We start from the raw sequence: 18,546 nt of genomic DNA on the forward strand, positions 1-18,546 counted from the left end.
ATATGTATTTGATTTCTTGCTTCTATTCCTGACTCCAGGTTCCTACTGAAACAGATCCTTGGAAGCAAAAGTAATGATTCAAGTAACTGGGTCCCTGCCACCTGCATGGGAGATCTGAATTGAATTGCCAGCTCCCAGATTTGGTCTAGCCCAGTCCTAGACTTTTGGGGAGTGAACCACCACATGGAAGCACTTTTTCTCTCTCCCCCTCTCTTCTGTTATTCCCTCCCAGTTTCTCTTTCTATCGCTGCCTCTCAAACCCAAAATGTTTAATAAAAATGAAGACATTTCAACAATAGGGAGAATGAAGGAAGCAACAAAAGAGAAACAGCAGGAAATAATGAACCCAGTGAAAATTTTACTATGCTCTCACTCAAATGTATCAGCTGCCACAGAGATGTCAAGAAAAAAATGAGAAGTATGCCCTGATATTTAGAAATTCAGAGAACTACTGATGCAGTAGTTTCAGTCAGAGTTGAGAACCAGTAGGATATGCCCAGTTAGCGTCAGCAGGTGTGAACTGTGCCTTCAAGCAGCCTGAGCTTAAAAAAGGGATACCCATTTGGAAATTAGGTGAAAAACTAAAGGAAAAAATTTTATTTGTATGTCTGGTTGGTCATTGGTTTTGTTTTAGAAGGCGAAAATTTAAACATAGTCACTGAAGCCAGAGAAGAGAGTGAACGAAGAATTACATAAAAGATAGAATGACAGATAAATCTGGGCCGGCAGCCTGACAACAGGACTGGGATGTTGGAGAGTAACAGTCCCTTCCTTCTATCCAAAGTCAGAGTGAGGGTATAGGAGACAAGCACAGAGTGAAACAAAAACAGAATTAAAGTGGTTGATGTTGTGTATATCAGACTAAGCTGTCACCTACAGTGTTGGTATCCTATATGGGCACCAGTCCTAGTCCCAGCTGCCCCACTTCTGATCCAACTTTCTGCTAATGCACCTGAGATGACAGGAGAAGTTGTTCCAATGCTCGAGTCTGTTCAGCCTGGCCCATTCCCAGCCACTGCAACTATTTGGGGAGTGAACCAGCAGACACAAGATCTCTCTGTGTAATTCTCTTTCAAATCAATAAATAAATCTTAAAACAAAATAATAAAAAAAAAACAGAAGTAACAACATGAAAGGGATTCCCACCTAGTGGGCCCATTTTCTCTGGTAAGTAAGACCACCAGAATGAAGACCTTACAAAATATGAGAGGTAAAGCACAAAGGGACAGTTTAGAACAGTCACCTTGGAGAATGCAAGAGACGACTAAGCAATGCAGAGAACTCAACTGAAGCTAAAACCCAGAAATGGTTAACTGTATCAGTGAGTACAAGCCTTTACCTTTCCCCCTCAGTCCTCTGCCAACCAGAGCAAAAGACTACCAGATTTTCTTTGAATAGTTAGTCAAAAGCAGATATATAATATGTCTCAATTTCTAAAAAAAAAAAGCACCATGAAAGAAGTATACAAAAACATGAAAAACCTAATCTATTAAGATATATTTTGTGTTTATATATATATTCATAAATTTGGAGCTGAAAACAGAAAAGAGAAATTAAACAAATGCAAAAAAGAAGAAATTCTATCCAAAGCACAGATGATAAACAACTGTTATCACTAGAATTTTTCACCTCAAACAATATTGGATTTTACTTGTACTCATTAGACAAACGCTGGTAATCAAGAGAAAATTCAACGTAATGTTGACCTTTTTCTGTTAGAATCAAGGTCTCATCTGTATTCAACACCTACAAACAAAACCAATTACAAAACCCAACAGTTTTGGCTGTTGTGACATAAAAGGGACTGGGATAAGACTGGTTTGCAGCACCTGCCAGCTGAGAGTGGGCTTGGTAGGGGAACTGTACACACTCTCCTATGGGGCCATTGCTTCCATGGGTGGGTGTGAGATCTGGGACTGGGGTCAGGTTTATCTGGGCAAAGCTGCAGCACCCATCAGCCAGCATGAGGGCTTCGTCAGAATTAGGCCAGGCTGTGCTAGGCTGCCGCACCTGCTAGTACATGTGAGAACCAGAATGGGTGAAGACCAGCTGCTTCAGGCAGCAGCACTAGCTGGCAAGTGCTGGGACTTGGTCAAGTAATGTCAAGCTGAACCACAGTACTTCCTGGAAAGCACAAAATCCTGGGCTGAGAGCAGGCCTGCTAGGGGAAATATGGATATTCCCCTGCCAAGCTGCAGCTCCCACTGGTAAGCAGGCTGGACTGGGCAGCAGCCTCCATCAGCAGATGCGTGGGCTGGGTCTGGGGGCAGGCCTGGTGAGATTTATTGTGGATTGCCCCAACTGGGTCCCCTGCTGGTGTGCAAAAGGACCAGGCTTGTAGTGGGCTGGGCTGGGCTGGGCTAGGCCACAGCACCTGTCAATTCATGTGAGAGATAGAGCCATGGGTAGAACTGACCAGGCAGCTGCACCCATTGGTATGTGCATTGGCTGCTGCAGGTGACAGACCAAACCTGACACTGCACTGGTTGGAAAACAGAGACACAAGTCTGAGGTCACCCCAGGTGGGGAGGTTTCTTGGGAGACTCCCAAACTAAATCGCTGAACTCAAACCCTAGCCACAAGGAAAATTATAAGACATGTGGTCCAACCTTGGAGTATATGTATCAGGACTGGGCTTCCTCAGTCACTGATGCCTGTGCAGTGGACAGCATGCACAGAGGCACACAGGGGTCATGACAGCCAGCTCACCTAGGCTAGTAGAGGATGTCGAGTGCCTAATCAAAACAAGGAAAGCAGAACAGGTAGGACCACTCTCCTGGTCAAGCTTTGCAGCACATGTCTGGACCTGTGGATGCACTAAAGTAGACTTAGCCAACAGACCTTGGAAAGATTTTTCCAACCCTGGTGCAATGAAGCTAACAATGTCTCAAAACTATCAATCTACTCAAGTTAACATCCTCAGAACATTTTTCCTCAATATTGGGGTCTCTAAGGCATCGGATGAACTTCCCCAATCTCAGGTGCTGAGGTAATCTGAAAGAGCAGCTCCTTCCCTTTCCCCCTCTGAGAACACAGAAAAAGAAATTGGAAAATTTGTCCCACCCACCTTCCTCCATATCTTGACATTCTTCACCCTAATTGGAGGCCAACATAGGCTTGTATCACTCTCAACTATATAAAAAACTTCAAAAATGGGGCCCAGTGCAATAGCCTACTGGCTAATTCCTCGCCTTGCATTTGCTGGGATCCCATATGGGCTCCAGTTCATATCCCAGCTGCTTCAGGCTCATCTACCTCCCTGCTTGTGGCTTGGGAAAATAGTAGAGGATGGCCCAAAGCCTTGAGACCCTGAACCCATGTTGGGGAACTGGAGGAAGCTCCTGGCTTAGGATTAGCTCAGCTCCGGCCATTGTGGCCATTCTATCTCTCCTTCTCTATATATCTCTGCCTTTCCAATTAAATATATATGTATGTGTGTATGTGTGTGTATTTATGTATGTGTATGTATGCACACACACATTACATACATATATAATATGTACATATTATATATATATCTATAAATTTATATATTATAGAAATATATATTTGTATAAACCTATTTTATTTATATATAATATATATATAAATATATATATGTAAATTTAAACATTTTAACATTTGGAAAATAGGTTGATGACTACCATTCAGCCACCAACCTAAAGTATAAGCTATTAAGTAAGCAGTTAAGGAAAATTGATTGGAGTAGACAAAGAAAATATTCATTCTGAGGATTTCTTCCTTTGTTTAAAACGAGACAATTGAAACAAAGGGGGAATACAGATCTTCTCAGCATGTGTTTGAAGTTCAAATCAAAACAGGACTAACTCAAAGAGCATGCAGTCTTGTATAGCATTATTATAACCAGATGCTGCCACCTACTGGACAGTTTACAAGTATTTTGCACAATACAGAGAAAGATTGCTGGTTACAGAAATATTTTCTTGAAAAGTCTATATATACAAATAAGGCTGATTAAAATCATTTCTAAATTTTTACACTTCTAATTAAGACTGGTATCTGAGGTTCTATAAACAAGTGGAAAGAAATTCATCTTAGTATGAAACAAATAGGAGCAGCTTCTATCATAACACTTGTATGTGGCTATCTTGAACAAAACCAGGAAGAATACGAGACTTTCAAGTCAGTACTATGTGATCAAACTGGACTCTTAAATTTTTATTCATTTCTTTCATTCTTACAGTGAAAATAATCTGCTAATGATACTTTTCTTAAGCTGCTCACTCCCAAAGTTTCCTCTTTTAGAATAAGGTAATAATTATGTAGTAGAAAATTCAAGATATTAAATTAGATTAATGGTGTTGCCTAACAATAAATATTACTTTCTTTCTCGTTTTCCAAGATCGTCAAGTTTTACTTACTTGTTTTTATTAGAAAATCAGAGCAACAGATACAAAGAGACACACTGGTTCTCTCTCCAAATGACTATAGCAGCCACTATTAGGACAGGACAAAGCCTGCAGCTCCAGCTGTGTCTTCCACATGAGTGGCAGGGACCCAAACACCTAAAGCATCACCTGCTTCCTCCAAGGCCACATTAGCAGGAAGCAGAGGAAACTGGACTTGAATCAAGCCCTCTGATACGGGATGCAGGCATCGCATGCAGCAGCTTACCTACTATGCCACTACACCCGCCTCTCTTCCTGAGATTTCAGAAAATCACATACATGGGTTGATAAGCCACTGCTAAACATGGCTATGATGTAAACAGAAACTTTCATTAATGAATTGGCTTTTCTGTAAAATAAAACAGTGATCATAAAAAGTAAATCTGAAGAAGAGGAATATAAGAAAGTCTCTATTTTGGAGAACTGCTGAACTGTCAATTAATCAAGACTGCAAACAGCAAGCACAAAAGACAACAGACATCTGATTCGCCTGACACTAACTTTTATTACCATCTCCTGTTACAATGACCCAATTTTTGCATCTACTATGTTCTCCATATACTTTTAAGATATAATAACTAGGAATGTGAAATCTACAAAGTGAAACAATGCTTAGAGCAGATTCTCTGGGCATATCTTTCTAGTTTCAGTTTTCTGTTCACTAAGTCTGCTTAATTTCTATGCTAGAATAACAGTAATGTAACACTATTATAGGTACACACAGTTGTTCATGCCCTCACTGAAAAGGAGCAATGATGAACAGCAGAACCATAATCAACACCACAGACATAACAGCTGCTTCAGTGTACACAATTCTGATGGAGAAACTCAGGCAAGGCAAACCTTCTCTCCGTGAGTGCCAAGACTGTTGCACTCAAATCAGCTACAGACGAGAGCAGAGGTTTCAACTGAAAGCTGAAGCACTTTCCTTCAAAGAACATTAACAGGAGATGAAAACACAGCTCTACCTAAAATCAAATAAAGTAATGTCTACCAAGAGGTCAAAATTACCTCATCATAGCAAAAGCAGACAGTCTTGAGCAAAAGTCATGAACAGTATTTTGGGATACTCAAGGCATTTTGCTTTTGAGTTTTTGGAAGGCCAAAGAATGATAATAGTTAGACATTATGAGTTTTTTAAATTATCCAAAGCTTTGGTAGAAAAATGCTCAAAGTTTTACCAGAAACTGATACTTTCTCTATTGTGACAATGCATCTCTCATTCCTATCATCCAGGAAACTCCAACAGGAGATGCCATTTATCACAAATGATGGCTTAAACCCTTTGTGACACAATGTTTGCCATCTATTATTTTAATTAATGTAGTCATTGCTAAATTTGGGAGAGAAAAATAGGTTTGAGAATGTTTTATTTAAAAAAAAGTAAAAAACAAGACATTATACTACCCTAATAAAATATCTTACAAAACTACAATTATCTAAATAGTATGTCTCTAGCATTAGCACAAAAAATTATAGCAATAAAAGAAAAACTTGATAGTAAATCTAACTATTACACAATAAACAGAATTTCAAATAAAGGAGGGAGTTGCGGATTATACTATAAAGTGTCTTGGAATAAATGACTAGCAAATTTTGGGGAAAAAAAAATAAACCAGGAGCTGGCACTTTGATTGCTGGGTAAAACCACAGCCTACAGCACCACCATCCCGTACAGGCACTGGGTTGAATCCTGGCTGCTTTACTTCCAATACAACACCTTGAAAGTAGCAGAAAATGGTCCAAGTGCTTGGGCCCCTGCACTTACATGGGAGACCAAAAGAAACTCCTGGCTCCTGACTTCAAACCAGTCCAACCCCAGCTATTACAGCCACCTGAAAAGTGAACCAGCGGATGTGAGATCATTCTCTCTGTCTCTCCCCATCTGTAACTGTGCCTTTCGAGTAAATAAAATAAATTTTTTAAAAGACAAAAATTAAATCAACTTTCTATACTGACAGCAAAATACATTATAAGTATATTAACATATAATATTGTCATAAGATAACTATATTAAATAGGAACATGCAGGCATATTTTAATATAGTTATACATTTAAAAGGCCTTGGCACAAGCATGAACTGGGGCTGCATACACCTAGCCGGGCTAGACACCAGTACCATCTGGTGCTCTGGAGAACCTGCATAGATGTAGGACGAACTAGGCTAGGTCTCTGCCCCTACTGAACCATGTGTGAGCCGTGTTTGGGTATGGACAAGCCTTGGCTGGGCTGAAACAACCAACAGTAAGAACCAGAATGGATTGAAGGCCACAAGAAAAGGCCACTGTTCCTACCAGGACAGGAGGTAGACTAAGTAGGGCTGGCCCATGGACTCATCAGTATGCGCAAAATCTGGCAATAGGGAGAGGTTCTGATGGAGGAGCTTGGGAAACTCCTCTGTCGGGACACAGTCCCTGCGGGTGAGCACAAGAACCATGACAGAGGGAGCAACCCAGACCAGGCCAGAGGAAGACACCCACTGGCATACATTTGGCATAGGTGGGGGGCAGACCAGGCTGAACCCATTCACACCACCCGCTGGCGAATCCGAGCACCAGAACACAGTGTGGGTCAGGCCAGGTTTGGTCGCAACACAAACCAGTGCACATTACGGAATGCCAAGGTGAGGTAAGCCGTATCAAATGTGGCTGCAACACCCAAACAGCACACATGAGAACTAGGGAGGGAGGGGGCAAAGCCGGCAGAGGGAATGTGGGCTCCCCTGCTGGACAACTACTCCCATTGGAGAGTGTGAGTTGGGAGGGGGGCAGACCAGACCAGGCAGGGCTACAACACCTGTGGGCCTCATGTGAGCTAGATCATGGAAAAGCCAGGTTGGGCTGACTGTTCCAACTGGTACAAACAAAAATTAGAGTGGGTGAGGGCTGGTTGGGCTTTGCCACAGCATCAGCTGGCACAGGCTGGCACTGGGGACTAAATCTGTCAAGTTAAACTCCAGAACCACCTGGAGAGTGCATAATCTGGGAGTGGGAATGCCCTAGTAGGGAAATAGTGGGCAGCTCCCTCTTGGGTTACCACTCCCACTGGAAAGCATGAAAACCAGGACAAGGCAGGGGTGGCTAGACAGAGTGGCACCCACCAGTATGTGTCTGGGCTGGATAGTAGGGCTGGTTGGGTTGAATTAGGCTTAAATGCCCATTGACATGTATAAGAGCTAAATGGGATGTGCGACAGACTAAACAAGTCTGCGGTACATAGTGGCAAGCATGGGAACCAGGGTAGGGGACTGGCCTGGTAGGGGTTATAGGGAGTCACCCCAACTATGCTGCAGCTGCCACTGATTTGCATGAGGGCCGAGTATGAAGTAGGAAGGATCAGGTTGGACTTTAACACCCATTGGTTCGCGTGGAAGACAGAACTGACCCAGCAATTGCAATAACCAGCATGTGCATAACCAGATTGGGCCGACGGACAGTGCCATATCCTGTACTGGCAAGCACACACAAGAATCAGGTCTGGGATTACCTCAGACGAACTTTCTTTGGAGATCCCTCCAACTGAACTGCTGATTTCAGAACCCCAAACATAAAGAGACTATGTCAGCCAGTGGATTCTGAATAGATTTCATCGTTATCGGAACAGCGAGATTGGCAGCAATTCAGAACTCTTGAACTATCAAAACTGCTTGAGCAGGACCCTCAGAACATACTCTACATCGCAGACCTGGGGTGGGAGGCTGGGTGGAGCTTCCCCCTTCATTTCTCCTCTGACCCCAGATAGAGGGGAAAAACAATAAACAGAATTTTATATTAGTGTGGAAACAATGGTCTTACTCACTTTCCTATAGCCCTTGGCCCTTTGTACTCTCATCAATTATTATCAAATAATAATAATAAAGAAAGAAAAAACACTTTTTTTAGGTATATTAAGAGGTATACATCCCAATAATATTTGTTCCAAAAAATAATACTCACAAATACACACATACAGCAAGGGTTGGGAGTAGAAATATGATGTATAATTATTTGGCTAGTCTCAAAAAATAAAACTGTGAGAGAACAGGAAATAAGTCAAATCAGTAGTGAATGCTGATGCCAGAGGTTGCCAAGGCCTCAGAGATATGCGGTGAGAGGATTCTGAGCAAGATGGGACTCTACAAAACCAGCATCCAGAATGATCTAAGAGAGATAGCATGTGAAGAGACAAACAAATGCAGTCTGCTTTCCAAGTTTCTCCTTCCTTGTCCCCTTACTCTTGAGGAGATTCAAACTCTCAAAGACATTGAAACATACCCAAGGTCAGAGTAGTTCCATACACTCCTACCTAATGAAAATAACCGCTTTACTTAAGCAACAGGCAAATGTACAAGGAAAAGCAGGGGTAAGGGAAGGCAAAGATCAGAGTGGGAGCATTCGTTTAATCCCAATATTCTATGACTAAATTAAAGATTTCTGTCTACTCACCATGCATTTCTTCAGACGCAGCCGTCAAAGACAAAAACTTTTTGGTATTTTCAATCTCCTCATTACTTTGGAATGCTTCAGCTTTTTGTGCAGACTATTGAAATGAAAATTAACATTTAAACTTGGGGAAAAAAAGCAACTTGATTTTTTCTTCAACGCCAAAATGGTTCCCAATCATTGACATGCAAACAAAACTGTTCGGCCATTTATATTCATCAAATCAGGAAGTCAACTCATTTAACCTGTTTAATCTATAAAAGTCTGTCCACAACTAGAGTTGAAGTACAAGCCTATCATTATGATAGTTACCTTTCTTAAACTACCTTACATTCCTATTGATAGAACTAAGAAACATGACCTGATCAAAATTTTAGATATTTTATCCATTGCTGCATTTTTAATATTTCATAATAATTCCTTTTTAAAAATTATTCACTTATTTGAAAGTCAGCTACAGAGAGAAAGAGACAGAGATCCTTCCTTGATGGGCTCACTCTCTAAGTGGCCAGGGTGGAGCCAGACCAAAGTCAACAGCCAGGAGTTTCTTCCAAGTCTCCTATGAAGTTGGCAGGGGCCCAATCACTTGGGCCATTTCCTGCCTTTTCCCCCAGACCATTAGCAAGGAGCTGGATCAAAAGTAGGAGGAGGGCACGGGGAGGGGTTGGGGGAATCCCAGAGCTTATGAAACTGTGTCACATAATGCAACGTAACTAATAAAAAAAAAAAGTAGAGTATCCAGGATTCAAACCACTGCCCATATGGGATGACGATTATGCAGAGGGCAGCTTTACCCACTATGCCACAGCACCATCACTACAAATAATTCTTGTTTTAAGGGAAATAAAAGTCCTATGATGTTTACTTCAAATCCTGGCTGCTCCACTTCCAATCCAGCTTCCTGCTAGTGGGAAGCCTGGAAAGACAACAGAGAATGGCCCAAGTCCTTGGGCCTCTGTACCCATGTGGGAAGCCTGGAAAAAGCTTCTGGCTTGGGCTGATCAAGCTCCAGCTGTTACAGCTATTTTCAGAATTAATCAGTGGGCAGAGTATCTCTGTATGTATTTCCATCTCTCTAGAAAAACTTTCAAACAAATCTTTTTAAAAGAAACTCAGTAGGAAAAAGTGATAAATTAACTTCAAATGCTAAAATTTACAGAAGTTATTTCTTTCATAAAAAGCACTTCATTGTGGATATTGCTTTCTTTCCATCCTGTCTTTACTTTCCAACAGTTTTCCTGGGAACCTTGTAAAAACATATTCTTAATTACTTCACTCATAACTCATGTCACTGCCTTGGAAATTTCCTCTGAAGTCAGTTAAATGAACAAAGACGACTTTTATCAGAAATAAGCAATGTGTTATTACAAGGTTCCTTACCTCAGATGTGTTCCCCTTTGAGATGTAAAAACCAAACCTGAGCCAATGACTGCACATCAAGTCAGTGCTCAACACCTTACACACAGAAAAGAAGGGGTCCAAGAAGGCCAAGGACAGTTAATTGAGCATGAGAAACACGTTGAGACAGAAACAAATACAGCATGCCCTCAGCCCAAACCCTTTATGGCTTCCTAAAGAGATCTTAACCTGACACGGCAAAGTAAACTCCCCAACTTGTTTGTCACTCCAGTAATAATATGAACGAGAGTCTTACATGCTTGTGTATTTGTCTGTTTATAAAGAAACAGCAGATCCACAGAACTGATAAAAGTAGTGACCCCACACCTTCCTACTCCAGAAATGAGGAAGCCTCAGGCTGGCAGAGCTAAGGATGGTCAGCAGAGTCTGTTCACAGGGAAATGAACCCACCAGCACAGTGTCCAGAATCAGGAACACCTCCTGCAGCCCCACAAAATGTCACTGTTGATGAGTGTATACACACACACACACACATACACATGCACAGCCCCCTCTATCACCACCTCCACAGAAGGAAGTCACTGAAGGTGAACCACGTGAACATTCCAGACTCTCCTTACTCATCCAGAGAATCCTCATTGTTACATGTTGGCATATGGCCACACATTTCTTACCTTAAGGTCCTCCCACAGCTTTATTCTCATTTCTAGACCTTGCTTCTTAACTTCCTTTTCTCTACATCGCCTCTTTGCCAATATTTTATCAAGTCGCTTCATCTTAGAAATAGCATCTTGGAGTTGAGAATCTTCTTCTTTTAATTTCAGTTTATCTAAATTGTGTCAAACAGATGAATGGGTTTTAAGTTTAATAAAATTATAAAAATTGTATTTTGTTTTATTATTCTTCCATTCAATAAAAATGGAAGGCTGATGGTAGTAACTACACAGGTGTCACATCTCCACATTTAGGAGGTATTTTTGCAGATTTCATATAATTACTCATGATAAACAGCCACTTAGGTCTATTTTACAGGCAAATAATTGAGCCCATTCACATGGCTAGTATACTTTTGAGCTCAAAAGTCGATCTCTTATGACTGACTCCAAATTCCCTCCCCCTCGTTCTATACTTACTCATGATTAACAAGCAGAAAATAAAGAAGACATAAGTCCTATCCTAAAGCTGCTACAGACTTACTGAAAGAGAAAATAAGTCCACAAAGAGCTACAGTAAGAAAAAAAAAAAGTAGTATGTCAAAACTGACATACAGTGTATTCAAGGTGTAGGGGAAAAAAGCAAACAAGTACTTCACACAGCTACACATGATATTTCACATCCCTCCCATTTGTCCTCATTTGGTAAAGTTCCTGAAGACACTCTTCAGTTGTAGATAACAGATAGTAACTTAAGTGAAATGAAGGGTTCTACAAAACATCTACCATTTAAGTTTTGACATACAAGTTAGTGATAATGAAAAATCTTGACAGCTACATTACATGGCTATTCTGATTATAGTTTCACTGTAACAGTCCTTGACATCAGATATTTTTATGACCCAGCTTTATTTTTATTGCTTAGAAATGGTCTCAAGGTGTGTTGTGATTTCACATCCATTTCAGGGTCACTTTTCCCAGTTATGAGACCATCTTTGGTGTTTTCACTGGGATCACATGAATTCTGTAAATTGCTCCAGGTAATATGGACATTTTGATAGTCATTTGATTATATTAATTCATGCAATATACACACGTAAGTTTTCCTTTTTCCTGCATGCCTTCTATTTCTTTCCTTAATGTTTTATAATTTTCATTGTAGATATCTTTCACATATATGATTATATTAAACCCAAATTATTTCAATTTTTTGTACCTTTTGGGAATGGCACTAATTCTACAAGTTCTTTCTCAACCATGACACTGTTTATACATACAAAGCATATTAATTTTTGTGTGTTAATTTTATATTCTGCAACTTTGCCAAACTCTTAGTGTAGTCTTCTGAGTCCCCTATAGATAGGATCACACCATCTGCAAATAGAAACAGCCTGACTTCCTCCTTTCACATTTGCATTCTTCAGTTCCTTTTTTTCGCTCTGGCTAAGACTTCCAGAACTATACCGAATACTAAATGGAAATCCTTCCAGTTTTTCCCCATTTAGTCTGATACTGGCTGTGGGTTTGTCATGTACTACCTTGATTGTTCTGAGGTATGCTCCTTCTATCTCCAATTTGGCTAAAGCTTTTATCATAAAATGATGTTGAATTTTAGAAAATGCTTTCTCTATACCCATTGAAATAAACATATGCCTTTTATTCTTCAACTTCTTAATGTGATATATCACATTAATGATTTGCAGATGCTGAACCAGCCCTGTTGTGTACCAGAGACAGATCCCACTGTAGTTCAGGGGTATGATCTTTCTGATGTGCTGTTGGATTGATCAGTTATTATTTTGGTGAGAATTCTGGATCAGCAGTGGAGCAGCTAGAACATTAACCGATATCCATATGGAATGCCAAAGCCACAGGCAGAGGCTCAGCCTACCAGTCCATGATACTGGCTGGCACCTTTCATCAAGGTAACTGATCTGTAGGAGCTTTACTTTTTTTAAGATTTATTTATTTCTATTGGAAAGGCAAATTTAGAGGGGAAAGAGAGATAAAGAGAAAGATTTTCCATTTGCTATTTCATTCCCCAAATGGCTGCAATGGCTGCAGTTGAGGTGATCTGAAGCCAGGAGCCAGGAGCCTTCTCTGGGTCTCCCACATGGGTGCAGAGTTCCAAGGTCCTGGACCATCCTCCACTGCTTTCCTAGGCCACAAGCAGGGAGTTGGATTGGAAGTAGAGCAGCCAGGACATGAAATGGCATCCATATGGGATCCTGGCACTAGCAAGGAAAGGATTAGCCAACTGAGCCATTGCACTAGGCCCTGGTCTACAGTTTTCTTTCTTTACCATATCTTTCTTGCTTGAACTAAGGTGATGCTGGCCTTACAGAAGGGGTATGAGAGGGCTCCCTCAATTCCTTTTAGTTGTTCTGAATAGCAGAAATGAATTGGAATTAGTACTTTTTCAGAGTTTAGTAGAATTCAGCAGTGAAGCCATCCAGTACTGGAGTTTTCTTTGTTGGCAGAATCTTCATTACTGATTCAATCTGTCTTGATTATTGGCCTACCTAGGTTTTCTGTGTCTTCCTCATGACTCTATTTTTGTAGACTGCATTTGTCTAAAAATCCATCCATTTCTTCTTTATCTTCCAATTTACTGGTATATAGCTATTTCTAGTAATTTTTGATGATTCCTATTTTTCATGATACAGTTCCATAGGCTCAGAGATTTCCCCTTCCACCTTCCCATTTCTACTCCCCCCAAGTGATTTCCCCTATACTATTACAATAGCATAGTCCTTCAACAATAGGATAGTCACAAGTCCATTATTCTATTTAAGTGTATCATGACTTCGCAGACATATATAATGTTGCAAAGTCCAACTGTCAAGATATATTTAAATTTCACTGGGAGTCCATCTTTTATTCAGGAGTAGAGATGCATACTGTAATGTTTTCCCTTCTAAGTATGCTAGTCTTCATTATACAGTTCCTCTAACATATGTACATACATGCTTTCTTATATAACTGTTGATCTTGTATTTTGCATGAAGTTTACCTTATATGATAATTCTTTTTGTTTCTGTGATATCCACTATTGATACCTCTATTTTCATTTCTGATTTTGTTAATTTGAGTCTTTCCTCTCTCCTTTTTTGGACAGTTGAGCCAATGAGTTGCCGATTTTCCTTATTTTAAAAAAGCAGCTATTTATTTCATTGATTATTTGAATCTTTTTGAGATGGGTTCAATTTTTGTTTATTTCTTCTTTAATCTTAATTATTTCTTTCCTCCTGTTAATTTGGGATTTGGTTTGTGCTTGAAGTTTTCAATATCTCTATTAATAGAAAACAGCTTGACCCTCATGACTGCTTCCAGAGCCAATCTATTGTAACATGCCAGTTTGGTGGAAGCAAATACAGAAAATCTGGCTTTTCAGAGTTATACAAGGTTAAATAAACATAACATCCTACTCAGATAATTGAATATTCATCTTCGATAATACACCTAATTTGAGGTGTCATTAATTTTATTGGAAAGAGAGATTTACAGAGAGCAGAGACAAATCTTCCATCCACAGTTCACTTCCCAAGTGGCCACAATCAGAGTTGAGCCATCCCAAAGCCAGAAGTCTCCTCCAGACCCCGCACGTAGGCAGAGGGGCTTTGGGCTGTCCTCAACTGCTTTCCCTGACCACAAGCAAGGAGCTGGATGGGAAGTGAAGCAGCCAGGACACAAAGCAGAGCACTTAGGAAATCCCAGCGTGGGTAGGGCAAGGATTTAACCATTGAGCCATTGGGCCAGCCCCGACGCACATATCTTTAAAAAAAAAAAAAAAAGTTGTAATGTGAAATCTATAACCTCATCAGTGTGATTTCTACATTTTTTTCTATTAAAACCCATGGTTCTATCTTCCATCTTGTATGGTTCTTTTCTCCTGCACTGGTTATCTAACTGCTGGTTCACTGAACTACATAGACATAAGTAATGTTAACATTTCATTATACAACATTAGGAAATAACACTTATTAATACTGACACCAATTTCTATCAGAAGAGCCTAAATAGCAAGCTAACAAACTCACAGTGACATACACCATCTTTTCAAATATTCTGATCCTAAACATAAAAATTCAGACTTCACCATTGGTAAAACATACCATCTGCATAAGCCTGTCAAATACTCCAGGTAGTTTTTTCTTTCAATTCTCTTTCCAATAAAAACTGGTAGTCCATTTTAAAGCAGACAGTCCTAAGGCTAGTATTTTGGCTTAGAACGTTAAACCACTCTCTGTGACACTGGCATGCCATATGGTCATCAGTTCAAGCCCTGACTGCTCTGTGTCCAATCCAGCTCCTTGCAGCAACTGGACAGGCAACATAAGATGGCCCAAATGTTTGAGCCCCTGCCACCCAGGTAGGAAACCCAGATGGTGTTCCATGTTCCTGGTTTTGTTCTGGTACAGTCCTATCACAGTCATCTCAAGAATGAACCCATGGATGGAAGAGTTCTTTCTCTCTAAATAAAAGCAGCAGTTCAGGCTCTCAAACTGGCACACAAATACTTGCCCTCCTCACAACTGTCACACTTTGGTGTACAGCACAATTGCTTTATGTATTTTTCCCAGTTGGCCCCAGGGGACATGAAGAAGATAAATACCCCAGAGCCCAGATTTTACGGTATCAATAATTCTTACTGCCTCACCAAGAACATCCTTGGGTGTCACTGAGTAGTTCTTTATCCTGCCACTACCTGCTTGCAAAAAAAGCAAGGATGCCAGTAAAACATACTGCCACTAATCCATGTGAAGGCATCAGCAATCCTGTCCATCATTACTGTCACTCCATTAATGCAAATATCAACACCATGGACGAACAGGCAAAAAGCACCTCGGTGTCATTTTGAAAATGGTGTTGAACCTACAGAACCTCTGAAAGTGCTCTGCAGATCACATTTTGAAAACCACTGTTATAACTCACTCTGCTCAGAAATGATTCAATAGCATCAAGAAAAAGTAGTCTTTCAAATTCCAAATGTCACTGAGTGGGACTGTCCCTAAAACGGCATTTTAAAATTCCAGAAAAGGGGCCCGGCGTGGTGGCGCAAGTGGTTAAAGGTCCTCGCCTTGCACGCCCGGGATCCCATATGGGCGCCGGTTCTAATCCCGGCAGCCCCGCTTCCCTTCCAGCTCCCTGCCTGTGGCCTGGGAAAGCAGTCGAGGACGGCCCAAAGCTTTGGGAACCTGCACCCGCGTGGGAGACCCGGAAGAGGCTCCTGGCTTCGGATCGGCATAGTATCGGCCCGTTGCACTCACTTGGGGAGTGAATCATCGGACGGAAGATCTTCCTCTCTGTCTCTCCTCTCTGTATATCCGCCTTTCCAATGAAAAAATAATAAAAATAAATCTTTAAAAAATAAATAAATAAATAAAATTCCAGAAAAGCATCTTAATGTACACTTTTGTCATCAACTACATCAATAAACTATGATATTAAATGTTGAAATATTCCCTACTGAATTTATGTAAAATCACCACAATTATAATTTTAAGAAACGATAAATGTTGTTATATTTCTAAGTGCATTTAAGGACTCTTCTTAAGAGATTTATTTATTTTATTTGAAAGAGTTACATAGACAGACAGAATCTTCCACCAATTGGTTTACTCCCAAATGGTCACAACAGCCAGAGCTGGGCTAATCTGAAGCCAGAAGCTTCTTTCGGGTTTCCATGTGCGTGCAGGGGTCCAAGGCACTGGGCTCTCCTCCATTGCTTTCCCAGGGATATTTGCAGGGAAGTGGATGGAAACTGGAGCAGCCATAATTCGAACTGATGCCTATATGTGAGCTGGCACAACAGGCAGAGTATTAACCTGAAATACCACAGCACAGGGCCCCTTCGTTTTTTTGGACAGGACTCTTAATATTCTCAGAAATAACTGCTTGCTCACACAAGTAATGTCCTTGGTGGGGGGAAGCTTATTATTTCTGCTCAGTCAATAAAAACACACGTGGTTCCAATATTTTAAACAGAACATCTATAAATTATCATTAGCCAAACATCTAAGGATTTTCCTACCTGAACATTCAGGGATTATCTGACATTGAACCAACTCCAAATCATCATCTGAGCCCTCTTTGTCCAGTTTTGTTTCCTCAGGGAAGCTTTCTCCACCCTCATTGTTACTTTCTCTTCTTCCCTCCGTATCACTGTTTTCTGATTGGTCTTCTTCACCAGAGTTCAGCAACTTGATCGCAGTATCAACCTAAAAATAAGTGTCAAAAACAGAACTTTGTAGAAAGGAATCTATTTCTTGAACTATACATGTCTAGAATATTTTAGCACTAGAAGAAGCATATGTGGGGACTTTGCAGAAAGGAATATTTTACAGCAAGGAATCTGTTTCTTAAACTATACACTTCTAGAATATGTTAGCACTAGAGGAACCACATATGTGGGGACACACAGATACATATGCTATCATTCAAGCACTCAGGAGGGATGGGCATTTGGTACAATAGTTAACAAACCATTGTAGATATCAGCAAACCACATTGGAGCGCCTGGACTTGAGTCTTAGCTCTGTTCTAACTCTAGCCTGCTGCTGGAAGCTGTGCTATCCAATATGACAGCTGATGCAGCCCCTGGGAAACAACATGATGGCTCAAGAAGTTGGGTCCCTGGTACCCTTATGGAAGACCTGGAATGAGTTCCCAGATCCTCAGGTATTTGGGGAATAAACCAGCAGATGGGAGATTGTGTGTGTGTGTGTGTGTGTGTGTGTGTGTGTGTGTGTGTGTGTGTGTACATATTGCCAGGTAATTTTTTTTAATTTGTGATTTATTTATTTGAAGGCATAGTTACAGAGAAGGGAAAGACATAGAGAAAGAAATCATCCATTTGCTGATGCATTCCTCAGTGACAGCAACATCCAGGGCCAGGCTAGGCTAAAGCTAAGAACCTGAAACTCGATCCAGGTTTTCTCCTTGAGTGACAGTTCCAAGCATGTGGCCCATGTTTTTCTGCTTTCCTAGGCACACAAGCAGGGTACTGGAACAGAAGTAGAGAGGTTGGAACTTTAATCTGTGCTCACATGGATGCCAGCATTGCAAGTAAAAGCTTAACACACTGCACCACAATGCTAGTCCCAAAATAGATTTTTTTTTTCAAAAATTTGTGTGCTAGAAGCTCAGAACTGATCAGGTTACAGTATCCATCAACATATGTGTGGCTCAGGCCTGGAGGTAGGCCAAACTGGGTCAGTTCATAAAACCCACTGACAGATCTGAGAACCAGGATAGGGTGTGGGACAGGCCGGGTCAGGCCACAGTATCAGCCAGTAAACATTAGGGCTAGGACTGGGGGCTGGCTGGGCCAGGTTGGGTGGCAATACTTACCAGCATGAGCTAGAACTGATGGCAGACCAGGCCAGACCAGGCTATAGCACCCACTAGCAAATGCTGAGGTAAGATGGGCCATGCCAGACTGGGTTGCTGCACCCACCAACACATGTAAGACCCGGCGGGTACAGGGGAGGCGCAAGCCTGGTAGGGGGACTGTGGGGACCCTCCTGCTAGGCCACTGCTCCTGCTGGTAAGTGTGTGAGCTGGGACCGGAGAGCAGACCAGGCTGGGCAGGGCTACAATACTTGTTGGCCTACATGTAAACTGGGAAAGCTAGGCTGGACTAATTGGTGCAGACTGGTTGGGCTTTGCTGCAGCATCAGCTGGCAAGTATTGGGACAGGG

At 41.1% G+C, this 18,546-nt stretch overlaps 1 protein-coding gene across 2 annotated transcripts in view; it reads right to left on the bottom strand.

The window, feature by feature from the left end:
- FSIP1 (fibrous sheath interacting protein 1) overlaps positions 1-18,546 on the bottom strand; it is a 166,448-nt gene that overhangs the window by 133,636 nt on the left and 14,266 nt on the right. For both annotated transcript variants that reach the window (XM_040968534.1, XM_040968535.1), the window contains 3 exons: positions 16,878-17,064; positions 10,865-11,019; positions 8,835-8,928 (listed from right to left, as the gene is read on the bottom strand). In XM_040968534.1, the coding sequence (XP_040824468.1) occupies positions 8,835-8,928; positions 10,865-11,019; positions 16,878-17,064 (436 nt within the window). The remainder of the gene's footprint in view (positions 1-8,834; positions 8,929-10,864; positions 11,020-16,877; positions 17,065-18,546) is intronic.

The sequence above is a fragment of the Ochotona curzoniae genome, unplaced genomic scaffold (assembly GCF_017591425.1).
Source record: "Ochotona curzoniae isolate NIBS_2020 unplaced genomic scaffold, NIBS_Ocur_1.0 scaffold_4701, whole genome shotgun sequence".
Lineage (NCBI taxonomy): Eukaryota > Metazoa > Chordata > Mammalia > Lagomorpha > Ochotonidae > Ochotona > Ochotona curzoniae.